At 40.9% G+C, this 25386-nt stretch overlaps 1 protein-coding gene across 1 annotated transcript in view; it reads left to right on the top strand.

Annotated features, from left to right (window-relative positions):
- Positions 1-2558: 2558 nt before the first annotated feature.
- LOC124594267 overlaps positions 2559-25386 on the top strand; it is a 42223-nt gene continuing 19395 nt past the window's right edge. Inside the window, exons 1-3 of the mRNA XM_047132631.1 lie at positions 2559-2577; positions 3833-3994; positions 20383-20530. Of these exons, the coding sequence (XP_046988587.1) occupies positions 2559-2577; positions 3833-3994; positions 20383-20530 (329 nt within the window). The remainder of the gene's footprint in view (positions 2578-3832; positions 3995-20382; positions 20531-25386) is intronic.

Genomic DNA, 25386 nt, shown 5'->3' with positions numbered 1-25386 from the left:
GTTGCAAAATGGAAGGTTTATTGAAAACATTTTACCATAGTTTCAATGTTTATAAAAACGTCATCTTGAGAAGAAAATATTGACAACTGGATTACATGTTTTCGCAGAGATACGTTAAAATATAGCCGAAAGGCCTCAGCCAAATACAAAAATTCACCTCCATAATAAATTAAAACATGCACAACATGGTTGCTGTCATTTGGCATTTCCTCACCGATATACAGCTAGTGCACTAGCGTCGCGTACACTTTCCTTAGCCCAAGCGTTGCGTACGCGTTGCTAGAGCACTAGTCGTACATCGGCGAGGAAATACGAAATCACAACAACCATGTTGTGCATGTTTTAATTTATTATATGTAATCCAGTTGTCAGTATTTTCTTCTGAAGAGGGGGGGTTCTATAAACGTTGAAATCATGCTAAAGGATGTTTAATAAACATGACTGACTAAACTATTTCTACAACAAGATTTCATTCTACGGTTGTTGCTCCAGCTATGTACGAAGTTCTAAAGCCCTGGAAGGTTGTCTCTGAACGTGACATTTCTCGTAAACATTGCCATCCTCGCTCGGCGATGGAGGTAGTGACAACACTAACGCCTTGCTTGCACCGAGACGTCTCGGCGCAGCCTCCTTACAATCCACACCTTTTCTTCGGCGATTATCACCTATTTTGTAACGGCTCCCCCCCCCCCCCCCCCCCCGCCTCCTCGCCCGGCAGTGGAGGAATTAGGAACATATGATGCACTAAATACCATGTCCGCACAGCTTGCGAAAATATTACACGCCTGCCGCAGATCATTTTACAATAATTGTATTAGGTATTCCAGCTTAATGAAACACAATTAAATGTTAACAAACATCGAGACATATACTTCTTGACTTGTTGCCAGTCTATTTAATTGCGATATTGCACAGCTAATACCAGGACATTTCTTCACATCTAATAACGACTCACAACGCACATTGTAGTCACTCTGCGGGGCGCTCGCGCTCTCACACACACACACACACACACACACACTTTTTCGGCTGTCATTAGGGACATGCCAATATCGCTGTCTCATCGTTGTATTCTTTGTGCGCTCCCATTTGTCACTTTAAAAGAAACTGAGTCTGCATTACTCCGTAATGCAGGAGACGTTGAGCTCAGTAACATGTATGGAGATCATTGTCTTCCATAACTGATGTACGACATATAGTTTTCCAGTAAATGCATTGCCGTCCGAAAGAATGTTGTGGACTGACAAAGATGTGTAATGTTTTGTTACCAATCGTATTTTCTTATAAGCTGTCACTTTAAGTTTTACTTAAGTAATGCGAGGTATGCTTCAACTGTCTTTTTAAATATATTGTTTTAGTTAGCTCTTCTGTTTCCTGGAGCAGTTTGTTGTACAGCTTGGTTCCTGGTACAAAATGCTCGTTTGAAATGTTCCAATATTTCTCGGCACGTGTAAGACAAGGATGGCTCTTATTCTGTAATCATGAATACGGCTTTTACGATATTAATTTGTCTTAATTACTAACGTTTTCTTAAGGTGCATAACAGATTGCTAGACATACGCAGATGGTGCAGTTAGAATCCCGATGTCTTAGCAGGTTTTGACTGTGAGACCAATTATTTGCGATATAAATGCAGATAGCTGCCATCAGTGACTTATGTTTCTCTATTTTCATCAACTAGTTCTCCAGCTGATTCCATACATACGACTGCAGATATATTTTGTTCACAAACTCCTGAACGAGGTCTGCCGCCTATGTCTGGATCCGTTGAACCAAGTTCAAGCCGGTTGACTTCGGGCCGCGCGTTTTTGTTCAAAATGTTCAAATGTGTATGAATTCGTAAGTGACCAAACTGTTGAGGTGGTCGGTCCCTAGATTGACACACTACTTAAACTAACTTATGCTAAGAACAACACCCACACCCATGCCCTAGGGAGGACTCGAACCTCTGGCGGGAGGGGCCGCGCAATCCATGACACGGCGCCTCAAACCACGTGGCCACTCCGCGAGGCGCGTTTTCGTGTCCGGCCGCTGGCAACGTTGGTGATCTAACAATACAGTATCGGTATCTTTGTGCACAGTAACTGTACGAAGTGACTTTCGTGCCGTGTCGTGATAAACCACACCACTTATGTGGAAAGCGCAGCTATCTGCCTCCCATCCCCAACCCCCCACCCTCCGCACGGGCCACCCATACCACCACCCTTCCTGCGGCTGTCGAAGTGTTGGGTTTCGGTACGTTGAGTTCGCTTTCTCTGCTCCCCACACAACCTTGTAAACTTGGTCAGAACGTCGTGAACAAACTACAGACATTACTTCACTGCCACGACTTAGGTCAGCAATTGAGAGTCACACGACTACCTGGTATCAGTTCGACGCCATGTACAACTCTCCAAAGAGACGAGCGTGCTCTTTTAAGGGTGTGACTAATACTTTCACTGGTGAGCGTATGATTAGCGTGTATCTATTTGCTATTACACACTGATGACTGATTTGGTTTGTTGAGTGTGCCTCCTTCAACTTCTGTATAACAAACAAGATAATGTACGACTGAAACGATGAGTGTAGCTTGTAAGAGTAAGTGCAGACCCAGGGCTCAGTTCCTGGATGTGGTCACTATTCTCACCGTCATTTCCCCCCTCCTCCCCCCTCACCTTTCCTTTCCTCCAAATATACAGTTCCAACGCGTCCATATTTAGCCTGTCACAGAGGCCTAGGATTGTTATTATTAATAGGAAAATATGTGAAATCGTACAATATAATGGTAATAATTTGTTTACGTGGGTACTGTGCTTTTTTTTTAGACGGGGTGGGGGTGTTGTGAACCGCCTTGAATCCACGCCTGTGTGAAGACTCCTGTAAGCGATCAAACAGTTTGTGGAACATTATTTGTTCTGTCAAGTATTTAACTTTTTTTTTATCAAACATAGACCCTGGTTGAGAGAAATTTTGATTCACGTCAAGTTTGACAAGATGGCGGACATCGTTTGTATTGATGCTCTGTGGCAAATTTTTAACGACAAAGAATTTTCTCATTGCTTCGTGTTTTTCCAAAGTTGTGAAAACTATGATCAAAACATTGTACTGATTAAAGTAAAAGCGTACTGACAATTACCAAAATGGTAAAGATGTTGCATCTTTCCCAACCATATATTACGCAGGAAGACGTAAGAAGATAATTGATATTCTGCGCACAACATACAAGCGGGAGTCCAATGAAATAAAAACAAAAAAAGTTTAAAAATCGAAGTTTTCCGGCTCTGACCCGGATCATGTATTTTTTCATACGGTGTGGTGTTGTAATGAACTTTCATTACATGTTGATACGTACATTTATCTCTCAGTTTCACTCATCCCTGGACTAGCGTCTTGTTTTCTTTTTCTTCTTTATACACAGGGCTAAAGTCAACGCAAAAAATGCTTTGTCTGCAGTGATGGCCATTCCCACTAGTGGTCAGATACTTAGCGACAGCGTTTAGGCTGCTTGAAAGGTGAGGTCACATTTGACAAATTTCGTTGGTATGTCAGCGAGCTTGTTTGACCAGCTCGCAGATAGAGCAAAGCGAATTTGACGAACGAGTTTAATCTTTATCAGAGGCATTAAGAGTTTGGCCGGCCGGGGTGGCGCTACAGTCTGGAAGCGCGCGACCGCTACGGTCGCAGGTTCGAATCCTGCCTCGGGCATGGATGTGTGTGATATCCTTAGGGACTGATGACCTCAGAAGTTAAATCCCATAGTTCTCAGAGCCATTTGAACCATTAAGATACTGTCCGCAGGCGTGCACGATGCGACATTGGTGTTTAAGCAGTGTGTGTTGTGCGTGTGTGACAGACGCTGGCCTGGGCGGGCGGTCTCTGGCCGTGATCGTGGGGTCGTGCGGCGGCGCCGCCGTCTGCGCCGGCATGCTGCTGGCCGGCCTGCTGTACCTGCACTGCCGCCGCCGCAGGCTCGTCAAGAGGCTGGGGGCGGCGGAGGACGCCGCTCGCCGAGCAGGTGGGTGCTGTGCCGGGTGTGTGGCGCACGGAACCTCCTGCCAAACATACCTGTGCCTAGTACACACGGTTAAGACTAGCGTTGCCAGCTAAAATTTTTAAATTGCAGGACAAACCTTTGGAACAGTATTTATCATCATCATCACCACTACGACCACCACCACCACCATCATGATCATGATCATGATCATCATCATCATCATCCTCATCGTCATCTATGGCATTTAGGATTTGTGATTGCACACAGCACTTCCTCACATATAGAACTTAACACGTCGCTATAGCACAACAAAATTGAAAAGTCTAAAGCTAATTTCAGGAATACGATAAGACAGTGTTGTACACTGAAGAGCCAAAGAAACTGGTTCACCTCCCTAATATCGTTTAGGGCCCCCGCGAACAGCAGAAGTGCGGCAACACGACGTGCCATGGACTCGACTGTCTGAAGTAGTGCTGGAGGGAACTGACACCATGAATCCTGCAGGGCTGTCAGCGTATTCGTAAGAGCACTAGGAGATGAATACCTCTTCCGAACAGCACGTTGCAACGCATCCAAGATATGCTCAATAATGTTCACGTTTGGGGGCCAGCGGAAGTGTTTAATCTCAGAAGAGTATTCCTGGAGCCACTCTGTAGCAAATCTGGACGTGGGGGTGTCCGATTGTCCTGTTGGAATTGCCAGAGTCTGTCGGAATGCTCTGTGGACACGAATGGACGCAGGTGATCAGACAGGGTGCTTACGTACGTGTCACCTGTCAGAATCGTATCTAGACGTGTCAGGGGTCCCATATCACTCCAACTGCACACGCCCAACTCCATTACAGAGCCTTCACCAGCTTGAACAGTTCCCTAGCGACATGCAGAGTACATGGATTCATGAGCTTGTCTCCATATCTGTACATATCGATCCGCTCGATAGAACTTGAAACGAGACTCGTCCGATAAGGCAACAAGTTTCCAGTCATCAACAATCCAATGTCGGTGTTGATGGGCCAAGGCGAGTCATGAAGCTTTGTGTTGTGCAGTCATCAAGGGAATACGAGTGGGCCTTCGGCTCCGAAAGCCCATATTGATGATGTTTGTTGAATGGTTCGCACGCTGACACTTGTTGATGGTGCAGCAGTTTGACGAAGGGTTGCACTTCCGTCACGTTGAACCATTCTCTTCAGTCGTCGTTGGTACCGTTCTTGCAGAATCTTTTTCCTGCCTCAACAATGTCGGAGATTTGAGGTTTTTTACAGGGTTCCCGATATTAACGGTATACTCGTGAAATGATCGTACGGGTAAATCCCCACTTCATCACTACTTCGGAGATGCTGTGCCCTATCGCTCGTGCGCCGACTACAACACGACGTTCAAACTCACTTAAATCTTGATAACGTGCCATTGTGGCAGCAGTAATCGATCCAACCACTGCAGCAGACACTTGTCTTATATAGGCGTTGCCGACCGCAGCGTCGCAGTCTGCCTGTTTACATGTCTATGTATTTGGATACACATCCCTATACCAGTTTCTTTGGCGCTTCAGTGTAGAACCGCTACCAGAGGGATTCGAGAAAAATATGGAAACACCGCGAGAAATGCATGCTCGAACATAAGTGTAGATCAAGACACAAAGGAATTACAGAAATTAGCTGCCAGTGGGCGTTGATATACATCAATGGGGAAGTCGAAAATTTGTGCTGGAGCGGGAACCAAAACCAAGTCTCCCGCTTAAGTGGTAGATGTGCTGACCACTACGCCATCCGGACGCAGTGGTCATCACACCTGCACAGACTATCTTGGCATGCCTCCCGTCAGACGCAAATTCTCAACTTGTCCACACACTACTGAAGTAGCACTCCTTGCCCATTATCGTCGTTACTCGCGGTATTTCGCCGATTTCCGTAAGAGTTCCAGCTTGGTGTGCGTCCTAGGGTTCAAATGGCTCTCAGCACTATGGGACTCAACTGCTGAGGTCATTAGTCCCCTAGAACTTAGAACTAGTTAAACCTAACTAACCTAAGGACATCACAAACATCCATGCCCGAGGCAGGATTCGAACCTGCGACCGTAGCGGTCTTGCGGTTCCAGACTGCAGCGCCTTTAACCGCACGGCGCGTCCTAGGGTAGTCCGTACAGTCTGCATGACCACTGTGTCCAGATGGCGTAGTGGTCAGAGCATCTGCGTAGTAAGCAGGAGGCCCAGGTCTGAATCCTGGTCTGGCACAAATTTTCTGCTTTTCCCATCGATTTAAATCAATGCCCACTCGAAAGCAACTGTAATTCCTTTGCATCTTGGTTCAGAGTGGCTTCTGTGTCAAAATGGTTCCTGTTCTTTTGGACATTTCCAAAAGAACACACACACACACACACACACACACACACACACACACACACACACACACACATTATATATATACAAGTAGATGCTAAGGCTGCAGATTCTGCTGTTGTATTTGAGCACAAACGGCATCTGTGCGAGGTCATCAGTGTGTTGCGTCAGTCGTGGTCAGAACACTGTTCTATGTGGCTGTGAGTGCAATATGTCAGAGCCAAGTGTCTCCGAAAGTGAGCAAATTTTTAATGCTGGTGTGCTTCCGTAACCGAGGTGGCCGAACTATTTTGTTAAGTACTAAAATCCAAAGTACTGCTCTAGTAAATGATGTTTGATTGTGATGGATCCATTTCGGCTAGATTGCCGTCTTCAGACCATCTGGGAAAGTTACATAATATTTTCGTTTTATTTTGTTATAGTGTTGGTTATCGTATTTTCATTTTTCAGATGTACAAATTTTGTGCTTACGCCAATGTATCATCAGTGGTCGCTGTTACTCTGTATTACAACGTCGTGTAGATTTGGAACTCTTATTCTGTAAAGTGTTTTTCCTGTTGTTAATCGTCAACTCTCGCAACTTTTCTAATTTGACATTTTATTGACAGTTGTGACAGTTGATCAAAGTTGCTACATAGTTACAATTGCTGTGGCGCGTTGTTATTTTGGGCTGTATGCGACCATATAATATTCTTGGAGAACACGGTCAATCTGACAAACCCGACGATAAAACGTCAAATTATAAAAGTTACGAGAAAAGATGATTAACAGCAGCAAAAACAGCTTAAAGCATGAGTCCTAAACCTACACAGAGCGACAGCGACCATTATGATATATGGACATACGTACAAAATTTGTCTATCTGAAAGTATGATAACCAACCATATAATAATGATAATATGAAATAAAAATATTTTGTAACTTTCGCAGATGGTCTGAAGATGGCAACCTATCCGAAATGGGTCCATCACAACAAAAACACGTAACTACTACAGCGGCAATTTGGATTTTATTACATAATGTGTCTAAGAAATATCTTCAATGCTGCAGTCCGTTGGATCGTAAATGAAGTGTTTGATGTTTCAAAAGACATCATGGCAAAGATTTATTTCGCAACTCAAAAAAAGCCCTTGTGGGTTATCACTTTCTTTAGTTTGCCCCTCCGTTTACAGGTTAATGTTCAAATTTGTTAAGATCCCAGCAGTCAGTGTCACTTCCTGAAAGTTTTCCAGACATCCTTTAAAAGCATGGACAGGACAGTTCTCTACAATATATCCTGTTGCTTGTTTTTCCGCATTGCAGCCTTACATGTCACTTTCACAATAACCCCGCTTCTTCAAGTTGTGGCATATTCTCCCTTGTCCTGTTCAGATGTGGTTGAGTCTCAATCATTCACGATGGGCAAGATCAAACACTGCAGTCTTCTTTGGGGGGTGGTTGTTAGTCCCATTTTATTTCAGGTGACATCAAAAATGACTGTGACCTGAAGGTCAATGCAAGGTCACTTGCCTGACTTTGGGTGTATGTCTGTGGATTCTGAAAATCACTACTTGTAAAAAAGTTCTTACGAGACTCTGTCTTGTTAAGAATATGCACTTTGGCAGAATGCCATTAGAAGACAGTGCCTGACATTTGGCTTTCTTTTTATTTGGAAAAAAAGTTGCCCCACTATGTTACACACCCATTCCGTCCTGGCTTACAGGCAAGACCACCAAAGTTTACATTTGCATTATCTCCATTAACAGCAATACAATTGAAAGTGTGCAGGTGTTTTAAAAGCTCTTGGATTTCCAGCCAGGTAGCAGTGCTGATACACCATGACATTTTGATGAGTGCCTTACTCACCACGGTTTAGTCAAAATGTCATGATATATCAACACTGCCACAGGCTGGAAATGCAAGAGCTTTTCCTTAATAGTGCATGCTGTGAAAGCCCACATTCATGCTGTCATGTGGTTGTCTCTGAAATGTACAATGCAACAGTTTCAGAAGTTTCATTTGAACTAGTCAGCAATTCTAGCACATATACGTGAGTGCCATTTTCCAAATAAACAATATACACAGTTACAGTGGAGAACATTTTAATCATTCCAGCATTGCATACATCATGTCCTAAAATAAAACTTGATATTCTTTGATAAAGAAATGAGGTTTAATTTCTAATGAATGTAAGGAAATAACATTGTTAATAATAGCCTGATTTTTTGATTTGCTGCAGGACAACATTTAAACCTCATCAAATCCTTGAAGTAACATTTTATTCCCATCCATTGTACAGTTCATCGACTGGTATTAGTGATGATGGATGACCGTAAGAAATGCTAATGTAGCTTGAACCTTCTTATCGTAAACTGAGGATGTTGTTGTGAGAAAAGGTGGAATATCTTACAGCCTACACTTTTACAATTTTTAATACCTCATATATCTTTTTAAATTATTCACACCTTTGTACAGTAACGTAAATATCACAAAATCATGCATTTTGGTTCTCTTTGGTGCTGTGTATTTTATTGTAAGTTATCAGAAAATTTACAATGCATTTTTCCTTTCTCACTACTTTTCATCAAAAGAATGTACATTTACTTGGCTGTCAACTAATTAATAATTAAATTAAAGAAACTAGATGTTTATGTCACTGCATACATAAATTTAGGTGCTTCCATGTTTAATTAAAACCATTCAAGCAGAGGCCCGGCCTGTTGTGAAACCATGACATCACTAACAATTCTTGATTATCAACAAAAGCTACTGCTTTGATGAAGATAATAATAATTACTATTAATTGTCTTTTCTGTGGGCAGAAGAGTATTAGTTCAGTTTCCATGATTTAACAGGGGACACTTACATCATCTGCATGACAGTTATTTATATTTATGTATGTTATCTCCAAATGAAAAAAAGAATTTCCTGGCTAATGTATATCCTCTGGCTCAAATACAATCATCACTTTTCCCTGTAAAAGAGTCACACTGTCTAATTTTTTCCCTTGCTCCTTAATTTACACCCTATTGCCTGAAGATTTTTAGCAATACATAACAATCGCTTCAGCAATGAGCCGTGAAGATCTGAGTATAAAATCACATTTTTTCAAAGCATATTTTTCATAGATTATTCTCAAAATAGTGACAGTGAAGAAATGCCTGACATGTTTTCAAAAATAAAAATGCTTGCTGTACACAAAGAGATATTTTGAAAAGCCATATACTTCATCACTTTCTCAGTTTGCATGACCTTTGGTATATTGCATCACAGATCAAGTACATACTAACTCATCATAATTGTAGCACGAGGTCTCACTAATCTAGTAATTTAGGTGTATCGATTCGTAGAAGAAAAATATCCACCAACACTTTCTCAATTGCTGCTGTTCACTTCTGGAACAAGCCACTTGCAGTCTGTGCACAGTTCAATACTCTGTTTCATTTAAAGAGAAGACAAACCATTTCCTTTGTCATCATCACAATTCTTGGCTCAAAAATTAACATGCATGACTTGAAACAGTGGGGCAAAGGCTCACATCTTCATTCTATTTTCACTTTTCAGTCACTCACACAATATTATTTATTTCATCTCCCTTTATTATTTGTGTTCTACCACAGTCTAAGTCTACCTATCTGTAACTTCTGTCTCTGGGGTAAGCAAGACTACACTGCTCACTGCTCAAGTTAACAATGCCCTGTGACACAAGTGGGTACTCACAGGCGCTAGCACTTCATATTTTCATCTTGTCCCAGAAATAAAGTAAATATAGCTCCAATTCCCTGGTTCTGAGCAAGATTTACTTAAAATTCCCCCTGTTTGTAAGTACAATGGGAATTGCCCCTCTTCACTTGGAATAATTTTTGATATTGAAGTATAAACATCACACCATATATTAGGCTGAGAAAATAATGAAACATATTATTCCTTTTTTATGGGCTGCCTTTTTCCTAAATCATCATGTAATACACTGACATAATTGAACTAAAATGATGTTCACCATACAAGCACAAACCTTTAGTATTCATCGTCCAAGTCCTCAAGAATTAGTTGATACTGATTAGCAGTGTCACAAGGGTGGTTTTTTTTTAAAAGAAAAGGGAGAGAACACAGTATGGGATTAAACAAGGCAAAAATGTTAGTGCCATTACTTTTAGGAATAAATTGTTCTGCGCTGCTACTAGTCATATTATTTGTTAATGTAATTTAATACATTACTTTTAATCAGGCATTCTTTAATGCATGCATATGAAAATAAGATCCTGAATTAAACTTCACTGCCTGACAAAAAAAGTGAAACACTCTGCATGGGAAGAGAAAACGAAATGAAACTTCAAGTGTTGAGAGGGTCTAGGATATTATTTTGCTGATTACAAAATCAAATTTACAAAGAACTTAGCAGTATGAGCCCCCCTACGAGTATGACACTGCACCCCTTCCAACGTGCATGCATGCTCTAATTTGGTTGCTAAGGGTGTTCTAAAGCTGTTGTGTCCTCTCATGAGGCAAGCTGGCCCACATCTGTTATAACTGGCCCTTGATAACATGGGTACTGGCACTGGTATGAAGTGAATGTCCAACGTAGTCCTACACATATTCCATTGGGAAGGTCTCTGTGGATCGTGCTGGCCACAGCAGTAACTCAACATCACCCAGACATTTCATAGAAACACTTGCCATGTGTGCATGATCATTGTTCTGGGAACATGAAACTGTGGCATGAGAGGTAGCAGATGAGGATCAGGATGTCTATGATGTACTGTTGTGCCCTCAAGAATTCCCTCAATCGCTAATAACAGTGACCTGATGTGATAGCCAATGGCTCCCCACACCATAACACCGGGAGTAACACCACTGTGCCTCTGCAAAACGTTGGAAGACTGGGACCTCTGCCCGGATCACTCCATACTCACCAGGCATGGATATCTGGGGTAGAGGAGAACCCATCTCATTGCTGACTGCAGTGTGAGGCCATTCATCAGCAATCCATACTTCTAGGTCATGGCACCATTTGAAATGCAGCTGTTAGTGTTGTTCTGTTACCAGCACCCTACACGTGAAATGGTAATTCTGTAATTTGGCTGCTGGTAGTCTCCGACCAATAGTGCAGAATAATGCAGAATGTTCCAGGGAATCCATTACTTGTTCTCAGATGGCTGACACATATGTGAATGGGTTATGATGGGCTTGTTTCACAGTATGGCAATCCTCCTTTGTGGTGGGCAGATGTGGTTGACCAGAACCTTGATGACGATTATGCTTGCCCTCACTTCCTTATAGAGTCAAATACCGGCCCACAGTCACATCTGAATGCCCTACAAATCTGGATATTGCGCAGTTCACATAGCTGACCAAATGGGAACCATAATAAACCTGTTTCTAACTCTGAAAGGTGCTGATAATGCTGCCTCATATCAGTATGCATTGTCTCTGTGTCCTTCAGAGTGAACACTCAACATGTGATGCTGTTCAAACCCCTATATATCCTATGAGGTGTAGTAACAACACTAAACATGAACAGTACCGGTGCACTCTGGTGGCTGTTCTGCCAGTCATAGAAAATTGGAACTGTAACCATTTATAGACCCACCAACAAGGTGTGCTAGTATGAAGTTACATAGACATCCAACCTCGTCTTCTGAGTGCTTTACTTTTTTTGTCAAGCAGTGTAAAATTAACTATTTGATTATGTAAAAACTATGTCTAATGTGATATTGATGCAGCAGCCTCTTTGGAGATAATGGGAGGGTAGGGTGTGAGGAAATGACATCCACTGTTGTCATCCTTGTTGTTGGACTGCAATCTATTGACTGTGGAGTTGCCTTTGTTGGATGCATGACTATATTTTGCCATCAGTTAAATGATTAACATACTCTCTGCATGTCAGATGTTTTACTTAAGATTTCTGCATTCCAAGTTTCAGTTTTCATGTATTTCCTGATGAAACTATTATGTGTCATTGCAGGACAGCATCACAACATTACAAGTACTCAGCACTAAGGCAGGAACTCGATTTGAAACTGCCCGTAAACTTTCACAATATTATTCCTATATGACAGATATCTAGTTTGCATCTGATACAGGCAATTCCACAGTCAACAACATACAGCACAACATCATAGTAAAGCAACAGTGGAAATCACTTTTTTGGACATGTATGCAACAAAAAACAGCTGGTGACGAGCAACACATGGCCAAAATGTGTTCTGGTAACAATTAAAAACAAATTGTCTACTCATGATTACTGTTGTTGTTGTTGTTGTCTTCTTTCCTGAGACTGGTTTGATGCAGCTCTCCATGCTACTCTATCCTGTGCAAGCTTCTTCATCTCCCAGCACCTACTGCAACCTACATCCTTCTGAATCTGCTTAGTGTATTCATCTCTTGGTCTCCTTCTACGATTTTTACCCTCCATGCTGCCCTCCAATGCTAATTTTGTGATCCCTTGATGCCTCAGAACATGTCCCACCAACCGGTCCCTTCTTCTTGTCAAGCCGTGCCACAAACTCCTCCTCTCCCCAATTCTATTCAATACCTCCTCATTAGTTATGTGATCTACCCATCTAATCTTCAGCATTCTTCTGTAATACCACATTTCAAAAGCTTCTATTCTCTTCTTGTCCAAACTATTTATTGTCCATGTTTCACTTTCATACATGGCTACACTTCATACAAATACTTCCAGAAACAACTTCCTGACACTTAAATCTATACTCGATGTTAACAAATTTCTCTTCTTCAGAAACGTTTTCCTTGCCATTGCCAGCCTACATTTTATATCCTCTCTACTTCGACCATCATCAGTTATTTTGCTCCCCAAATAGCAAAACTCCTTTACTACTTTAAGTGTCTCATTCCCTAATCTAATTCCCTCAGCATCACCCGACTTAATTTGACTACATTCCATTATCCTTGTTTTGCTTTTGTTGATGTTCATCTTATATCCTCCTTTCAAGACACTGTCCATTCCATTCAACTGCTCTTCCAAGTCCTTTGCTGTCTCTGACAGAATTACAATGTCATCGGCGAACCTCAAAGTTTTTATTTCTTCTCCATGGACTTTAATACCTACTCCGAATTTTTCTTTTGTTTCCTTTACTGCTTGCTCAATATACAGATTGAATAACATCGGGGACAGGCTACAACCCTGTCTCACTCCCTTCCCAACCACTGCTTCCCTCTCATGCCCCTCGACTCTTATAACAGCCATCTGGTTTCTGTACAAATTCCCTGTATTTTACCCCTGCCACCTTTAGAATTTGAAAGAGAGTATTCCAGTTAACATTGTCAAAAGCTTTCTCTAAGTCTACAAATGCTAGAAATGTAGGCTGCCTTTCCTTAATCTATTTTCTTACGTAAGGCGCAGGGTCAGTATTGCCTCATGTGTTCCAACATTTCTGTGGAATCCAAATTGATTATCCCCGAGGTCGTCCTCTACCAGTTTCTCCATTCATCTACAAAGAATTCGTGTTAGTATTTTGCAGCTGTGACTTATTATACTGATAGTTCTGTAATTTTCACATCTGTCAACACCTGCTTTCTTTGGGATTGGAATTATTATATTCTTCTTGAAGTCTGAGGGTATTTCGCCTGTGTCATACATCTTGCTCACAAGATGGAAGAGTTTTGTCAGGGTTGGGTCTCCAAAGGCTATCAGTAGTTCTAATGGAATGTTCTCTACTCCCGTGGCCTTGTTTCGACTGAGGTCTTTTAGTGCTCTGTCAAACTCTTCACGCAGTATCATATCTCCCATTTCATCTTCATCCTCTTCCATTTCCATAATATTGCCCTCAAGTACATCGCTCTTGTATAGATCCCCTACATACATCTTGCACCTTTCGGCTTTCCCTTCTTTGCTTAGAACTGGGTTTCCACCTGAGCTCTTGATATTCATACAGGTGGTTTTCTTTTCTGCAAAGGTCTCTTTAATTTTCCTGTAGGTAGTATCTATCTTACCCCCACTGATATATGTTTCTACGTCCTTACATTTGTCATCTAGCCATCCCTGCTTGGTCATTTTGCACTTCCTGTCGATCTCATTTTTGAGACGTTTGTATTCCCTTTTGCCTGCTTCATTTACTGTGTTTTTATATTTTCTCCTTTCATCAATTAAATACAATATTTCTTCTGTTACCCAAGGATTTCTACTAGCCCTCATCTTTTTACCTACTTGATCCTCTGCTGCCTTCACTACTTCATTCCTCAAAGCTACCCATTCTTCTTCTACTGTTTATCTTTCCCCCCATTCCTGTCAATTGTTCCCTTATGCTCTTCCTGAAACTCTGTACAACCTCTGGTTTAGTCAGTTTATCCAGGTCCCATCTCAATAAATTCCCACCTTTTTGCAGTTTCTTCAGTTTTAATCTACAGTTCATAACCAATAGATTGTGGTCAGAGTCCACATCTGATTACCAACACATTAAAAGATATCATTTGGGAATAAGAGTGGTACACAATCAACCTACCAATGTTTGTGGGGTATGATCAGTTACGTCAGAGTTCTTGTCTTTGTAAATTCTTTTTCATGTTCAACAATTTTTGTTTCATCTCTTCTGCATTTTTGTCCTGACAAAACTCTACCATCTGGTGAGCAAGATGTATGAGACAGGTGAAATACCCTCAGACTTCAAGAAGAATATAATAATTCCAATCCCAAAGAAAGCAGGTGTTGACAGATGTGAAAATTATCGAACTATCAGTTTAATAAGTCACAGCTGCAAAATACTAATGCGAATTCTTTACAGACGAATGGAAAAACTGGTAGAAGCGGTCCTCGGGGAAGATCAGTTTGGATTCCGTAGAAATGTTGGAACACGTGAGGCAATACTAACCTTACGACTTATCTTAGAAGAAAGATTAAGAAAAGGCAAACCTACGTTTCTAGCATTTGTAGACTTGGAGAAAGCTTTTGACAATGTTGACTGGAATACTCTCTTTCACATTCTAAAGGTGACAGGGGTAAAATACAGGGAGCGAAAGGCTATTTACAATTTGTACAAAAACCAGATGGCAGTTATAAGAGTCGAGGGGCATGAAAGGGAAGCAGTGGTTGGGAAAGGAGTGAGACAGGGTTGTAGCCTCTCCCCGATGTTATTCAATCTGTATATTGAGCAACCAGTAAAGGAAACAAAAGAAAAATTCGGAGTAGGTATTAAAATTCATGGAGAAGAAGTAAAAACTTTGAGGTTCGCCGATGACATTGTAATTCTGTCAGAGACAGCAAAGGACTTGGAAGAGCAGTTGAACGGAATGGACAGTGTCTTGAAAGGAGGATATAAGGTGAACATCAACAAAAGCAAAACGAGGATAATGGAATGTAGTCAAATTAAATCGGATGATGCTGAGGGAATTAGATTAGGAAATGAGACACTTAAAGTAGTAAAGGAGTTTTGCTATTTAGGGAGTAAAATAACTGATGATGGTCGAAGTAGAGAGGATATAAAGTGTAGACTGGCAATGGCAAGGAAATCGTTTCTGAAGAAGAGAAATTTGTTAACATCGAGTATAGATTTAAGTGTCAGGAAGTCGTTTCTGAAAGTATTTGTATGGAGTGTAGCCATGTATGGAAGTGAAACATGGAAGATAACTAGTATGGACAAGAAGAGAATAGAAGCTTTCGAAATGTGCTACAGAAGAATGCTGAAGATAAGGTGGGTAGATCACATAACTAATGAGGAGGTATTGAATAGGATTGGGGAGAAGAGAAGTTTGTGGCACAACTTGACTAGAAGAAGGGATCGGTTAGTAGGACATGTTTTGAGGCATCAAGGGATCACAAATTTAGCATTGGAGGGCAGCGTGGAGGGTAAAAATCATAGAGGGAGACCAAGAGATGGATACACTAAGCAGATTCAGAAGGATGTAGGTTGCAGTAGGTACTGGGAGATGAAGAAGCTTGCACAGGATAGAGTAGCATGGAGAGCTGCATCAAACCAGTCTCAGGACTGAAGACCACAACAAAAACAACAACAACTCTTCTGCGTTCTGGAATACTTCCATTTTAGCTCTTGTTTCATTCTAGGAAATTTAAAAAAGTCACAGGAGGTGAGACTGAGTGAGCAGGGCCGATGCAAAACTGTTGTCATTTTCGTTTTTATGCAGTATACAAGACAAACATCTATTTATGTTTTTGTCTCAGTTGAAGATTTCTTATCATATTTTCAGTATGTTTCGAACATCCTGTGTCACCCAGAGCTCTTCATTCACTTCATCTGTTGGATCATGGGCTCAAATCAGTGTCATATTGAAGAATTCCATTTTTATTTTCAGTGTGTATATCCTACTGTTCATGGCTTCAAAATTTGATAACGCTAAATTGTATTCCCTATATACTAAGAAACCAGTTCCAAGATTGGCTGTACCACTGCTACTGCAAAATATTGTGTATTCACCAGAATCCAAAAAGTGTAGGTTTCTTTCCACCTAATCCTCTTCAGTATTGCTGTTCATATCTGGTACTTTCTCAGTCAGTATTTCACATTTCTGAGTACTCCAGAATCATTAAGACTCTGTACATGTGGAAGATGTAGGGACGTTCCAGGGGGTTTCTGATTTTTGCGAGGATGGTCATACTATTTCCAAGTATTACACTCGGAAGAGGTCCCTAACTGGATGAGAAAAAAGGAAAAAAGCAAAGATCATGTCACAGGATCAAGCACACGTTGAGGGAGGAGGTTCACCATAAGTCATAATGCCTCCCACCCACCCCTTCCTGAAAAATAAAACTTTGCTGTAAATGCATTTATATGTTTACACATATCAATTTCCAAATTTATCAGCTAACTGCCAAGTACTAAAAGCATGAAAACTGAATGTCTCAAAGATTGCAAGGAACTCCAGAAATTTCAAGCTGTGTTTAACACAGGATAGTTCTCAGGTGCACATCTCAGGATCTGCCCATGTGAATGAACTTGCACCCTGGCTGACTGGAAACAACACTCCCGCCAGGAAAGGGCATACAAGCCCTACTTGCTGTCAACAAGAAATCAGACATGGATTGTAGATAAAAAAACGGAGTAGGTTGAGTAAGGTGAGACAGAAAGGGAAGTACCCTCCACTGAAAAAAAAAACAAAAAAACTAACAGAAACACTGACTTCTCTGATTTTGGCAGAATTGACTGAAAGAAACAGTATTCCACCTCATATACACACGTGTGGCTATAGTCTCCAGACCTGTATAGTGCTAAGTGAAATACTGAGAATAATCAATGCACACACAAATTTTATATTATGTAATTTTTGTTGTTGCCAAAGTTGTGAGAGGTTTGTTGTTTTTATAGTTCTTACAGTGCGCTTTTATTGTTCTTAAATTGCGTATCACATGGTCTTCTCAAATTTCTGGGCGAATGCTTTTCAAAGGCTGAATTTCCCTGAAAGGTGATTACTTGGAAGTTATAATATGTGCAACGTACTGATGTAAACAAATTATTATTATTTTTATCATTATCATGATGATTATTATTATTATTATCATTATTATTATTATTATTATTATATTACATTTTTAAATGAATTTTGTTATAAATCTTAGATATCTGATTTACATTAAAGGTAGAGGGGAGGGGGGGGGGTAATGTGTGGAAAGTTACATTTCAGACATTTCAGAGAGGGTAACAAACTGGCATTCAATGCTGAATTCGCATGTGGTCAGGACGTATCACTTTGCTGAAACTTTCCTGATGCTAGTTTTACTTTTGGTGATGTGTACCCCTAAAACTGATGTAGTGTTTGCATGTAGTCTTCATACGTGGTCAAATAATTGGACTAATTTGACAGTACTTATTTTATTCAATAAGTGCCATAGAAGGGGTGCTTTTGAGGCTTTCCAGAAATCAAGGAATATGACACATATCAAGTCAGCACCTTCGTCAGCCTCTCGGATTTTGTGAAACAAAAGAGCAAAAGAGTTTCACACCAGCAGTTACTGCAAACATGTTCATTCTTGAAGAGCAATTGTTTAATCTCTGAAAATGTAATATGCAATCACAGCAGCACAGTCACCTACAGTTTCCCATCCGACATTGTTTAGGGCAAATACCATGACAGTTCCTTCGAAATGGCCTCAGCAAATTTCCTTCACCATCCTTGTACCAATATTTTAATCTTTCTCTCATTCATCATCTATGGGACGTAAACTCCAATCTTCCCTCCATCAAGATTAGGTGTTGATTTTATATTTGAAGTAACTTTGTGTGTGCTGTGTAAATAACGGAATACAAATGAGAAAGAAGAAAATTAATCATAATAAGTAAAATTTAGTCTGTGATAAATATGTGTGAAAGCTGATTGAGATTGCAACATTGATGTGCTAGCTGTAATTAAATGACTTAAAGCTAAATAAGTAAATAAGTGAAAAAATGATCCATACTGACATTCTCTACCAGCTTTCCCTCCTGCAGCTCCAAGTGTACTGTGTGTAAAGGGCATTTCACAATAGTAATTTAGTCCATTGGCGAATCGTTTAGTAACTAAATATGTCCAGACAAAATTATTTAACTGAGTGGTGGGTAAATTGATTTAGTAAATACGATCACATTAAGTGGTCAGTAGATGGTCTAGTAGCTTTTCCCACACTGGAATGAGATTTTCACTCTGCAGTGGAGTGTGCGCTGATATGAAAATTCCTGGCAGATTAAAACTGTGTGCCGGACCGAGGCTTGAACTCGGGACCTTTGTCTTTCGCGAGCAAGTGCTCTACCAACTGAGCTACCCAAGCATGACTCACGCCCCGTCCCCACAGCTTTACTTCTGCCAGTACCTCATCTCGTACCTTCCAAACTTTACAGAAGCTCTCCTGCGAACCTTGCAGAACTAGCACTCTTGGAAACATCCACCAGGCTGTGGCTAAGCCATGTCTCCGCAATATCCTTTCTTTCAGGAGTGCTAGTTCTGTAAGGTTAGCAGGAGAGCTTCTGTAAAGTTTGGAAGGTAGGAGATGAGGTACTGGCAGAAGTAAAGCTGTGGGGACGGGGCGTGGGTAGTGCTTGGGTAGCTCAGTTGGTAGAGCACTTGCCCGCGAAAGGCAAAGGTCCCGAGTTCGAGTCTCGGTCCGGCACACAGTTTTAATCTGCCAGGAAGTTTCATATCAGCACACACTCCGCTGCAGAGTGAAAATCTCATTCTGGAAACATCCCCCAGGCTGTGGCTAAGTCATGTCACCGCAGTATCCTTTCTTTCAGGAGTGCTAGTTCTGCAAGGTTAGCAGGAGAGCTTCTGTAAAGTTTGGAAGGTAGGAGATGAGGTACTGGCATAAGTAAAGCTGTGGGGATGGGTCGTGAGTCGTGCTTGGGTAGCTCAGTTGGTAGAGCACTTGAACTTGCTCGCGAAAGGCAAAGGTCCCCAGTTTGAGTCTCGGTCCGGCACACAGTTTTAATCTGCCAGGAAGTTTCTTTACCCACACTGTCTCACCAGTAGAGAACCATTGGACGTATCTGAATGCCATTAGTTTAGTAGAGCTCATTAGAAAAGTATTTTAATTCTACTCTCTCTTATCAGTGCTCTCTTTTGGTTGTGGGTCAACAAATTCAGATAAGACATATGTATTACTGTTTAAGTTCATCTGGAATGAAAAATGTCTCCAGAACAGTTGGCTTCCATAGTCATTATAGAGAATCATGGTAAAATATTGTGTGCAGTAGCAAAGAGGTACAACATTCCCTTAAATTTATTTAGTTATTTTGCAGACACAACTTCATTTGGATGAGTGTGAGTACACTGGATTAAAGTTCATACTTTTTCTAATAGAAGTAAGTAAAAGTATTATTTTATTTCTTCAACCGCAAGTTCTTTCAGAACTCGAGGCAAATCAACTTTGGCTTATACCTTTTCATACCATTGTTCTCTTCTTTTCATTTTAATTTCTCCTGAAAGATTTGCATTGCTTCAACATTTATTACTTCATTCCGTCCCTCTGAGAGAATCATCATGCAGTGCAAACTCCACAGAAGTCTGCATTTGACTAACAACTAATCAATGTCAGAATACACGCTTGCCATTTATCATTTCAAGGAGGCACTGAACCACTTAACACTGGGCTAAGTTACTGGCTTGGTATGAAACAGACACAAATGGACTGTATGGTGTGTGTCATTTTGCAGCGGAGGGTCCAGAACGTGCGGCACTGCTGCGACAGCTATCTTCGCTGCGGGTTGATGCACCGGTCTTCCTGGCCATGCTGAACGACACACGTCGCCAGGTGCGCCTGCTGCAAGGTTCTACCACCGAGTCCGTCCTTCAGGCATACAGGTGCTTACAGCTGAATGTCCCATCCCACCATGTGCTCACTGCCGGTGCAGGCTAGAGGGCATTCATTCATTCATTCATTTCATACATACATACATACAAACATACTTACATAGAGTTCTGTAAATCCCATCATGAAGGGCAGTCTTCAGGAATGTGGAATGAGTCAAATTATACACTAACAGGAAGGTGTAACCACTGCCGGCTACTTCTGTAAAGTATACTAACAACAAATTATTACTAGTATTACTCAAACTTCTAACTATGGTCATGACTTGCAGATTACTTTATGTATGTATGTACATGAGGAGAAAAAGGGAAATTAAAAATAAAAAGCACAACAAAAATGCTTCCTCTTTCTCAGCTGCTGGTATTATGTAACATCAAACAAAGACAATACTCTACTGTTAAAGGGATAGATTCAACAATGCAAAATCCAAGATGGAATATAACAATATTATGAAAAGGATAGTTGCGACTCACCAAATAACAAAGATGCTGAATCGGAGGGTTATGGGAAATATTGCAGGGAGAGTTCCCAGCTGCACAATTCAGAAAATCTGGTGTTGGTGGGAAGGATCCAGGTGGCATAGTCCATGAAGCAATCATTGAAATGAAGAACACTGTGTCGGTCAGCCTGCTCAGCAATGGGTTGGTCCAGCTGTTTCTTGGCCACAATTTGTCAGTGGCCATTTATGTGAATAGACAGCTTGCTAGTTGCCATGCCCACATAGAATGATGCACAGTTGTTGCAGCTTAGCTTGTAGATAACATGACTGGTTTCACAGGTAGTCCTGCCTTCGATGGTGTAGATGATGCTTGTGACCAGACCGGAGTAGGTGGTGGTGAGAGGATACAGGACAGGTCTTGTATCTAGGTCTGTTACAGGGATATGAGCCATTAGCTAAGACATTGGGAGCAGGAGTTGTGTAGGGATGGATGAGGATATTGTGTAGGTTTGGTGGGTTGCAGAATACCTCTGTGGGAGTTGTGGGAAGGATAGTGAGTAGGACATTCCTCATTTAAGGGCACAATGAGAGGTAGTCAAAACGCTGGCAGAGAATGTGATTTAGTTTGCTGCAATCATGGGTGGTTCTGAGTCATGAGGAGAATGCTCCTCTGTGGCCAGACAGCGGGACTTTGGGAGGTGGTGTGTGACTGGAGAGGTAGGGCAAGGATCTGTTTTTGTACAAGGTCAGGAGGGTAATTGCAGTCTATCAAGGCCTCAGTGAGACCATTGGTTTATTATGAGAGGAACTACAGACGTGACAGCCATGGGTTGCTAGGCTGTATGGAAGGGACTTCATGTGTGGAATGAATGGGAGCTGTCAAAGTGGAGGTATTTCTTGTGTTTGTTAGGTTTGATATGGTTGGAAGTAGTGGCATAACCATCTTTGAGGTGGAGGTCAACATCAAGGAAGGTGGCTTGTTGTGTTGAGTAGGACCAATCATGCAGATGTCATCAGTGAATCTGAACCAGGCGAGGGGTTTGGGATTCTGGGTGTTTAGGAAGGATTCCTCTAGATCGCCCATGAATAGGTTGGCATAGGATGATGCCATGCAAGTGCCCATAGCTGTACCCTGGATTTGTTTATAGGTAATGCATCCAAAGGAGAAGTAATTGTGGGTAAGGATATAGTTGGCCATGGCAATTGGAAAGGAGGTTGTAGATCTGGAATCTGTCGGGCACTGGCAATGGTAGTATTAAATAGTGGTGTCACTGTGGCAGGGTATGTAGGTGAATGACTCTTTGACTTTGTTTTTAAATATTTGGGGATGCTCAATTTCATCTGATACCCACTGTAAACCTATTAAAGACTTTTGCAGCAGTATATAAAACTCTAGAGAGGGATGTATGTTTTATGTGCAAATTATTTCTAGTTCTAATATTGTGGTTACAAACTGCTTAGTTCATCTTCAGTTCACTCATCTCCTTTACCAAAAATAGCATTAGGGAGTATATGTATTGGCAAGTAAGTGTAGGAATCCCTAAGGTACCTCAGAGGTCTTCTGCAAGATGATTAGTTATCAATAGAATAAATATTTCTCCCATAATAGCTGAAATTCTCCAGAAAATCCTCAAGCTGATCCCATCTCCATTTTATTATCTGTCTAGACATCAAGAAACTTCACACATTGAACATCATGCATTGTATGCCCATTGATATTTATTTCTGTGATGTGTAATGGAAAATCCAGAATGTAATGACAGTATTATGAAAAGGAAAGATTGCTTCTCACTGTATAGAGGAGATGTTGAGCCACAGACAGACACAATAAAAAGATGGGCATACATTGTGAGATTTTGGTCAAAAGGCTTGTTTCTAAAGTAGACTCTCTCACACACATTACCACTGTCTGTGGCCAGAGACAGTGGTGGCGTGTGTGTGTGGCAGTCTTTTTGTTGCGTCTGTCTGCAACTCAACATCTCCTCTATATGGTGAGTAGCAATCTTTATTTTTCATAACATTGTCTGTTATCTGCAAATCACTTTTATTTATGTGGAATTGCATAATACACACATTAGTTCTGTGAACACACATGACTGGTCACACATTGTTGTTTGCTCTAAAGATGTAAGTCATGTAACAAGCAGTATGTAGAATCTTCTTTGTCTACAGTTACAGCATTCTGATCTTCATGGGAGGCTGTACAATAGGTTTTCATATATTGCAGGAAGAATTTGTTTTCAGTCTAAGTGAAGAATGATTAATAGTTACTGTAATAAAAATATAAGTAAAAAATAAAAAGTAAAAATGGGAATCAGGTTCATTAGAAAGATTTTTTAACAGCACCATGTCAGCACATTTACAAGTCAGTCATGCACATCAAAAATAGTTTTGATAATTACTGCACAAACACCTCTCACCCCAACTATGAAATAATGTGTAGATTGAACTAACATTTGCCAAGAAAGAATAAACACAAAACTCAAAACAGTATTTTCCACCAAAGAATAAAACTGTACAGTAAATTAAAGATAATACTAAAAATAAACTTATTTTAGAAGTCTGATAGAAGTATGTGTTGAACAATATATAGTGTTGAGCAATATGTAGGGTGGCACGTGGGATAGTGTACATTTTCATTTGGCCACCATGCTAAGATGTAGATGTGCTTGTGCCATCTACCACATCTAATCAGTCTTACAGAGTATGTCATTCAGTACAGTATGGAAGACTGGGCGGTGCTGGTGCATATTGAGACAGTGGAGTAGTTCTGTCATGTGCAGAGCTTTGCAGCTATCCAACATGCAGTGGGCCATGGAAGAGACTGCTGTTTCCATGTTCCAGACAGCACAATATTCAGGTGGATAAAACAGTGGCATGAGACAAATTCTGTAACCAATGTGAAGCTTAAAGGACCTAAAATGTCAGTTAGAAAGACCCTAATAAGTTCAAGCAGCTCTGCAACAAAGCTCACGGTGATCTATCCATCACCATTCCAAAAGATTACCAGTTACTTGCATTTCTTTGGAGAGGGTTGTGAAATAGGCTTTAAAGTTTCATCATTATAAGCTGGAAGTGACTAGGCAGCTAAAGCCAGGAGATAAAATGAGTAAATGCAGTTTCTGCTCAACATTACTGGACAGAATCAACCAGGATGATACATTTTGTATACATTTTGTATCATGTGACGTCTAGTTGACAATAAACAAAACTTCCAACATGACTTGGACACAACTCTGCACAGTTTGTGCATGAAAAGGTCTAGAGTACCCTAAAGGTGTACTACTCGAAAGTCCATTGGAATCATTAGGCCATATTTTTGTGAAGACAACAACAGCCAGCCAGTTTTTGTCAATTTCGAGTGATATGCAACCATGATTAACAATTTCTTTATTGCACAGCTACAATGACAATGTCATCCAAATGGATATGATTTCAACAAGAAGGGACTACACCCCATAGGGTCAGTAATTTAATGCCTACACTGAGGCACAACTTTCCGCACAGATTACTCTCCCATGGCTGATGAGATAATCTTAACTTTCAGCCCCTGCATCATTTCAATGGGGACATTTTGAAGACAAAATTTTTCACAATGACTCCTGAATACTGATGAACAGAGAGCTGCTATCCGGGAAGAGATACAGACCATTCCTCAATAAATGATCGAGAATGTAATGAGGAGCTTCCACGAATATCTTTAGCAATGCATCGTCAATCGTGAAAGCTATTTACAGTATGTTATGTACTTTTTAAGAAAAAATTTGTTAGGCTTTTTAGTAAAGGCAAAGTGTGTAGAACAGTTATCTATAAGATATGTTGGTATAAATATATGCTAAAGCTCACAATAACCAATTGAAAATGTTCTCCTTTTTGTGGACCACCCTCTATTTCATACAACACACTTTTACATTATAAATAACTAAGGGGTAAAGGTAACAACTCACCAAATCGTAGATCAGTGTAGATGTTTCATGTCATCGACAGGCAAGTGAACAAGACACAAAGACAAATGAACAGCTACATTGTTCCAGTTGAATGCATACTATCATGACTGCAGTTCTGCAGATGGACATGTTTGTGTTATTGATGGTGATGGTGACAGAAGAGATAGTGTCAAATCTTGTACTGGCACTTAGCTTAATCCTCTCCAATAGCACCAAAAGGGATCCCAAGTTTAAAATGTGGCAGATATGTCACTAGAGTAGTACAAGCACTTAGTTTCTGAGAGACTATTGTGATGTGCAGAATTTACCCCATGTATCACATGATGAGAAATTTTTCGCCACCATCTGTCCATCCATTTCCAGCCATGTGCAGCTGGTGAAAGCTTCTTTAACTACCAATGTTTGAATGGACTACTTCAAGTCCAGAGCCATTGCATAAACATATGTCAGCAGCCTTGACAAT

This window comes from Schistocerca americana, chromosome 2 (genome assembly GCF_021461395.2).
Source record: "Schistocerca americana isolate TAMUIC-IGC-003095 chromosome 2, iqSchAmer2.1, whole genome shotgun sequence".
In the NCBI taxonomy this organism is placed as follows: Eukaryota; Metazoa; Arthropoda; class Insecta; order Orthoptera; family Acrididae; genus Schistocerca; species Schistocerca americana.
The sequence above is the reverse complement of the archived record's forward strand: the minus strand, read 5'-3'. Positions and strand labels throughout refer to the sequence as shown.